Source organism: Crocodylus porosus, unplaced genomic scaffold (assembly GCF_001723895.1).
Source record: "Crocodylus porosus isolate Cpor-Errol unplaced genomic scaffold, CroPor_comp1, whole genome shotgun sequence".
Taxonomy (NCBI): Eukaryota; Metazoa; Chordata; order Crocodylia; family Crocodylidae; genus Crocodylus; species Crocodylus porosus.
Window position 1 is genome coordinate 102,325,174 of NW_017728943.1, and position 7,268 is coordinate 102,332,441.

The 7,268-nt window shown below is 40.0% G+C and overlaps 1 protein-coding gene across 4 annotated transcripts in view; it reads right to left on the reverse strand.

Annotated features, from left to right (window-relative positions):
* The window catches only part of TTC13 (tetratricopeptide repeat domain 13), a 64,728-nt gene that overhangs the window by 51,110 nt on the left and 6,350 nt on the right, over positions 1-7,268 (reverse strand). For all 4 annotated transcript variants that reach the window (XM_019549889.1, XM_019549887.1, XM_019549888.1 and 1 more), the window contains exon 3: positions 4,401-4,476. In XM_019549889.1, coding sequence (XP_019405434.1) covers positions 4,401-4,476 — 76 coding nt within the window. The remainder of the gene's footprint in view (positions 1-4,400; positions 4,477-7,268) is intronic.

Here is a 7,268-nt window from a genome sequence, read left to right on the forward strand (position 1 = left end):
TTAGATTAGATATTAGGAGGCGCTACTTCACAGTCAGGGCGGCTAGGCCCTGGTGCTCTTTCCTGCCAAGGCAGGGGGTCGGACTAGATGATCTACCTAGGTCCCTTCCGACTCTAGCTACTATGAAACTATGAGGTAGTGCCCCCCTCACTTTGCTGCTGAGTGGCCAAGATGCCCAGTGTCCCCACCCCTTGTTGCTGACTGGCTGAGGCAGTGACCCCACCCCTCAAAGCTGATTGGCCAAGGAAGCCTACCTTTCACCAAGGGGCTGTCCTGTATTCTGGGGATGCATTAGTGGTCACCCTATCTATATCCCATAATGAATATGGCCCAGTATTAACAAGGCATACAACTAACTGCAGGAAGAGATAATCTCAGTTTTCACATGGTTGAATTCTACCCTGAAAGTCTCAAATCTCCCCCTACATCAGTGGTTCATCAGAGTATGGGACCATAAAATTTGGGGCTGTATCAAAATTCTTATGTTCAAGGGAGCAAATTAAGTTTGCACAAGCAACCAGATTTCTTTACCTACAAGACTTTGTCTTTATAGCCTCAATGTCATTGTTTCAATAATTTTGAAGAGTTTGTGTGTGCATACACCATAAAGAGGATCATGTTGCATTTAAAAAAAAAAGGTAGGAAGCTGGAAGAGGTGTTCCATTCTCTCTTCCATATCCAACACGTTTAATCCCCAACAGCATACAGCAATTAAAAAAAAAAAGCATCTATGTATGTCATTGATATCATCTTTAATTATGGGTGTAATTCAACTCAGATCAACAAAAGCATTTAGGCACCTAATTTCACTGAAGTAACTGAACCTAAATGTGCTTGGGGATTGAGGTCTCAGTCGATCTCTCAATCTACTCACCTATACTATGGACCAGAAAATCTTTTTTGTCATTTTTTTTTTTTATTTTGAGATACCATATTTTAGAGGTTGTCAACCGGGGGTATGTGTACAACGATACAAAAAGGTTGAAAACTCCTGACATATTTAGTCAAATACAAGACAAGGTGCCCCCTGATACCACAAGGGAAAAAATCCTCCTCTTACATTTGTATACAGTAAAAGCTCTGTTATCCGGCATCCATGGGGAATGGGAGTGCCGGTTAATCAAATGTGCCAGTTGTCTGAGAGTTATACCTATCTCCAGCCCAGGGGGTTAGAGGTGTCTTTATCTGTTGGAGGGTTGGAGGCATCTTTGTCTTGCTGCCCCTCCTGCTGCATCTGGTGCGCCAGGGATTTCACTCCCTGGCATCAGTGTGCCAGGGGACAGGGAGGGGGGCCCCCATGCATGCTGCTTTGCCCTGGGCTGTGGTCCACAAGGAAGAAGTGGAACTCAGCTCGCAGCGGTGAAACTGGAAACACCATGATGGGACAGATGCCAGTTAACAGAGTATTCTGGATGGTAAAGTGCCAGATAACACAGCTTTTACTGTACAAGGAAACCTCACAAAACACAGTGCCTATCATTAACTGCATATTCATTTTTGGAGCATCCCAGGACTCATGACAAGAACACCCAGTTCCAATCATGAGCAGGGTGTTAACTAGCCAATTGATCCTTTGTTGGGGGTGGGGGATAGGGGGTATCCAAAGTACACATATGTACTAAGCAGTGCTAAGCTGTGGGGTCACCACGGCTTGAAATGCTGTTAATTCTGGTGAAACCCAGGCCAAAGAACCATATGAACTCATGTATTTTTGGCTTTTGACTAATATCATACATAGTTTGTAATATTATATATATATATAAAATAACATATAAACACACATACACACACACACACACACACACATATAAGAAGGAGGTGCAAAATTGCTGCTTAAAAGTGTGTTTATGGAGTTCCTCAACTAAAACTTGCAGTAGTTTCCAAAAAAGGTAAAATCCATCAATTCTGGGTGAACCAAGTCTATAGGTACCCATAGTAAATTTGCCTATATGTTTAAACCAAGTGTTTTCAAATTTGCTCCTCACTTCCATGTGCTCAGTGATATCAGGGTCTGACAGGAAAGGGGTGGGGGAGCAGGAAAGGGATTGTGGGGGGGAAGAAGTTGGGGGGGGTGGGCAGAGGGCAAGGGGGCCACCTGTCTCCCCCAGATTTAATGTTTCCTGCTGTAGGAGTGTAGAGAGGGACACACTCAAGGCAAACCTGCAATAATTAGATTTGATACCTGAAAAATTATAACAAATTTATAAATTTGTTACAAGTGCTATGGATTGGGAGAGGACTTTCTAAGCAGTATAGCAGCAGAAAGAGATCTCTGAGTCATGTTCATTTTGGAGTTGACTGAGTCATCAGTGTGACAAACTGATAAGTAAAGCCAACCACACTCCTTCATGCATTAGTAGGTGCATCACGAGCAGGTCTAAGGAAGCTATACTTCCCCTTTATGTGGCACTGGTAAGATGGCAGCTGGAGTACTGCATCCAGTTTTGGGCACCACACTTTAAGAGGGATGTGGATAACCTTGAGGGGGTCCACAGGAGAGCTACTTGCATGGTTAAGGGCCTGTAGGCAAGATCCTATGAGGACAGATTAAGGGACCTCAATCTCTTCAGCCTCCGCAAAAGAAGGCCGAGAGGGGATCTATGAAAATACATTTAAAAAAAAATCACTATGTGTACGCTACATGGAAACCAAGCAATGAATCTGGTTTTAAACAACATTGCTGCAATCCAATGAAGTGTGAAAGGGAGTCAATGACAGCTAGAAGATCTGTGATTTCCTGGCTTTTTCCTCATTTGCCTTTCCTCTGCTCAATTCCTAAATCCACATTACACCCACCACTCATCATGATATCACAATCACACCCATGATAATGAACAGCTGTGTCACATAAGAGCAGACTGATTAATGCAATACACCAATTTTGTGGAAGGGTGGGGATAAGCAAGTGCAAAAATACTGGTGGTAAACCCTCCCTTGGAAACCCTAATCAACAGGCCACACCCTGGGCAATCTCCATACAGCTCGCATGTCTCCGGAGAAGCACAAGATCAAGACCAACAAAAACTTCAGAGGGCTAGGAAACCCCTAACTAAATGCATCTAAAAAGAGAAGTGGGATAGATAGGATGCCAATCCCTTGGCTAAACATGGGGTTTGTTGTTGCCAACCAAGCCCAAGGACTGAAGGGGCCAACAATCTGCTCAGAAGAGGCAAAGTCTGCCCTACCAATCTCTCTCAGCATAGCTGTGTCAGCTAGGAAAATGACAAACATCGCACACCCACAACCCACACAGCTAATTACCTCTCTCCACCAACATACCGATGTCGGCAAAATCCACAGCTGTGCTGACAAGAGAACTGTGGTCAAAATAAAATAAGCCACCTGGGGAGATGGTGTAGCTCTGCCACCATAAAGAACTCCTTTTGCCAGCATAAACTGCAACTCTGCTGGGAGACTTTGTTGGCTTACCCATACCAGTTCTGTTCTAGAGACAAGTCCCAAGGTAGACTCCAGCTTTTTTTCAAAATACTCCTGCCTATCCTCCTGACTTACGAAGATGGAGGGAGGGAGGGAAAATGGTCAGTACCTCTTGGAGATGGAGAGGAAAGAAAAGGGCCCCTTCAAGAAACTCTTGACCAAACTTCTTTGTCTGTGCTTGGAGGTAGAACACTGAGGCCATGTCTATTCCACTGTGGCACTGAGAAAGCAGGGATCTCTCATATGGATATAACTTTGCCAAAGGAGGTTCTCAGCTGCCAGGGCTACATCAGCTAACCAAATGAAAGACCTGCTGGCATAAGCCACCTTCTGCCACCAGAGCAGCATCCATACAAAGGGTTTTGCTTACAGAGCTGCGCCAATTATAGGGTATGATCTTTTTACAGTCATAGCTAACAGTTTATACTATAACCTCCTGCCTGCATAACAACATCAGTTCACCAGGAACACTTCCATAAAGTACCAAGAAGTAGCAAGACAAGTCCACAAGATAAGCTTCCAACCAAACTTGGAAAAGGTAGAAAAAATAGTCCTAAAGTTGCTGCAAACAGAAGGTTCACAAGTATACAGAAAGTCTTTGATTACTAGCAATGGTACAAAACAGAAAACTAGGGGGGGGGCAGTATTCCAGTGTGTTTAACAGGCTTGCAATAAGGCTTGCAATAAAATATTTTCTTCACATCCACCTACACATACATGACAAGTATCCCACTGTGCAGGGTAGAAAGTATTGATATGGAAAAGATTTGTGAATTTCTGTCTACATCATTAAAAACAAAAGGTTGAAATTTTATTATTCAGGGAGTAATATACAACAGTAAATATGATCCAAGGGAATCACTTGAATTACCAACTATAGGCATAGTTTCAAAACATTTTGTGAAAATCAACACCTGTAAGATGTAAAACCACCCCAACAGATCTTACATAAAATGTCTTACCCAATTCTTCATTTGTGTTATCATTATCAGTGGCAAATGGAAATCGTTTGTGTCCTGCAAGTGACTTTGCTTGACTCTGTAAAACATTAAATTGTGATATTTAGCTGACAATGACAAAAAATCTTTCTTTTTCACAATCTAGTACTGATGACCTAAGGTGTAAATCTTTGAAAAGAAGCCTGACACATCTATTAAAGTAAAACGCATCTCGTAACAAAACTGAAGAGATACTAAAACTTACTCTAGACTTTTGTGGGGAGATAAAATAGTTTTCAATCAGATGCTGCTGATCTCTAAAGAGTATAAACCTTTGTAACTTCATATAACAAATGACAAGAGACACACAGAGGATGAGTGAAAAAAGGGATGTCCTTTAGCAGACATCTCTTTTTACCTTGAAATATGGATGGATACCTGAGAAGTATATACGTAGTAGCAGAAACATTTTATCCTTTATCCGTTTAGAAGAGAGAATGATGGAGTATTAAACAAACAAAAGTTTAATTAACAATGAAGTTTTTAATTTTTAAATTTCTTCACTAGTTTGAACTTTACAGTTAATACACATTATACCAGTCACAGCAAAGACAGGAAGACCAAAAAAAGCATAATAATAAATTGGTTACATATAACGTGCAAAAGTCTGCCCAAAGAGATGCATCTAAAGATGCTTATAGTGCAAACATACAGTGCACATGAAGATCTTTGATTCATATAGTAAGCTGCTGCTGATTGCAGTGGGAGATCTTACAAGATTTCAAGAAGCTTATGTCCATCAAGATGCTTTCCCCAGACAGCGATACAAATATACCTGCAACGGATCAAGTTTAAATAAAGTACTATGGTGTTTGGATTGTTGATTTTTAGGCTAAGACTAGTAAATTCAAACAGTTTAGTTCCTATTTGTAAAAACTGTAGAAAGAAGAACTCAAAATGGTGAAACTATCTTATGCCAGTTCCTCAGATAATGTAAACTCCTATAAGTGCCATTAAATATCAATAAAGCTATGTCAATTTTCACAACTTGAGGATCTTGTCCACTTTTTTCTACAGTATAATTTTCAGAGATTATCAAGAGAAGCTTCATTAGTGTATCATCCACCACACTGAAAGCATGGTGCATGCTATATTCCCACCCCTCCATTCAGAAAAATTTCTAGTCAAATTACCTATGGCCATGTTAAAAACAAGTAAATGATAGACTGCTGTTGACTGAACTGTTACAACACAGAAAAAGAGTACAAAATCCTAGCATTGTTCCCATGATATTTTAAAATGTACTGCAGCCACTGTTATTTAGTATCAAAGTACATTGTTTATATAAAACATCAGACAACTGCTAGTAAATGAACATTACCAAATCTCCATCTGCTATCCCTAGTGTCCGTTCTATTGGTAAGTATTTGCTACTTTGCCCACAAAAAAACTATAGTTAGGGAGTCCTGGCTTGTCAGCATCAAAGAACACAAAATGTCAGATGCCAGAACCAGAAAAAAAATTACCATATTTTGCCACAATATAAAAACAATGTACCAAGAACTATGCAAAGCTAATTACCTAAATAAAGGAATTAAAGCAACCAGAAAAAAAATGTGCCCAGAATTAGCAAAAAAACCCAAAAAACTTTATATTCCAATTCTCCTTGATAAGTTGAACAGCTAAACTTTTCGTTGATAGTTAGTTAAGGCACATAAATTCTACCTGATTTACAAGAATCTGGTTTGGTTTTCCAGTACCAAAAGCAAACCCCATTGGAGAGACCAAAGGAAACAATCCATGAGTATGATCATTTTGGTCTGCCTTGTGTGCTTGTACAGACCAAGGCAACAGAGCCTTGACCCTGAATGCAGTCTTTGGACACTACCTTAAGACAAATTACTTATTAGTAACCTGGTTTATGTTCATAAATGTTAAAATCAAGTTTAAAAATGTAGGATTTAGCCAGAGCTGGGCAGAAAGCTTTTATTTGCCAAGTCAAAAACTACCCAAATTCAGATCACTTCAAGAAGCAAGAATAAGGAAGGCCTGTTCTTCCTTTTCCCTCTCATTTCTTATTTTTATTTTTGCTTTACATGTCCCTTGTATATCCATAATTTCAATTCCATTGCTGTCACCACTTTTCAACTGAAGGATATGGCTTTGTTTTTTTCCTTTCCTATGTTTTAGAAGTGTTGCATTAAAAAGCTTCACTACTGGTGTTTGCATCTCCAGGGCATCACAGTGCTGCATAACTTAAAAAAAATATGGTCCAAGTGGCCTAATGTCTGTTAGACCCTTGGTAATGGAAAGAAAACAATTTTTATTCTACACCCTTCAGCATTATTCACCTGTTTATAAATAGGATCTCTGATGAAAATAAACCCTTAGGGGAAAAGAGATTAGTAGTTACCACCACTTAATTATTGACAGAAGTATCAATTTATCTACCCTTGGCAAATAAGTCCTAAATAAAGTCTTCCTATCTTTAGATTGGCATCTCCTACCGAAAAGGTTATAATTCCCATATAGTTCCCTTACAATGGCGTCACTTTCTAAAAGTTTCTAATTCAAATGGTGCTTCAACTGTGATTGAATGGCCATAGTTTCACTGTTATAAAAAACTGGGACTGAACAGCAGGACAGCAGGTAATGACAAGGTTTCAACAGTTTTCTAGGAAGCCAGATCTACCCTAAATACCTTACATAGTTAGAAAACCAATACTGCTGAGGACCACTTTGGGATTTTACTGACATGTTTAGAAAATACTAACAGACCATGGTGGCTCCTTAGAGCAGTGGTTTTCAAACTCAGACTGTGGTCTGCAGAACCCAAGGTCATCAGGGGTTCTACAAAGAGACCAAGCATAATAGTTTCATAGTTTCTAGGGT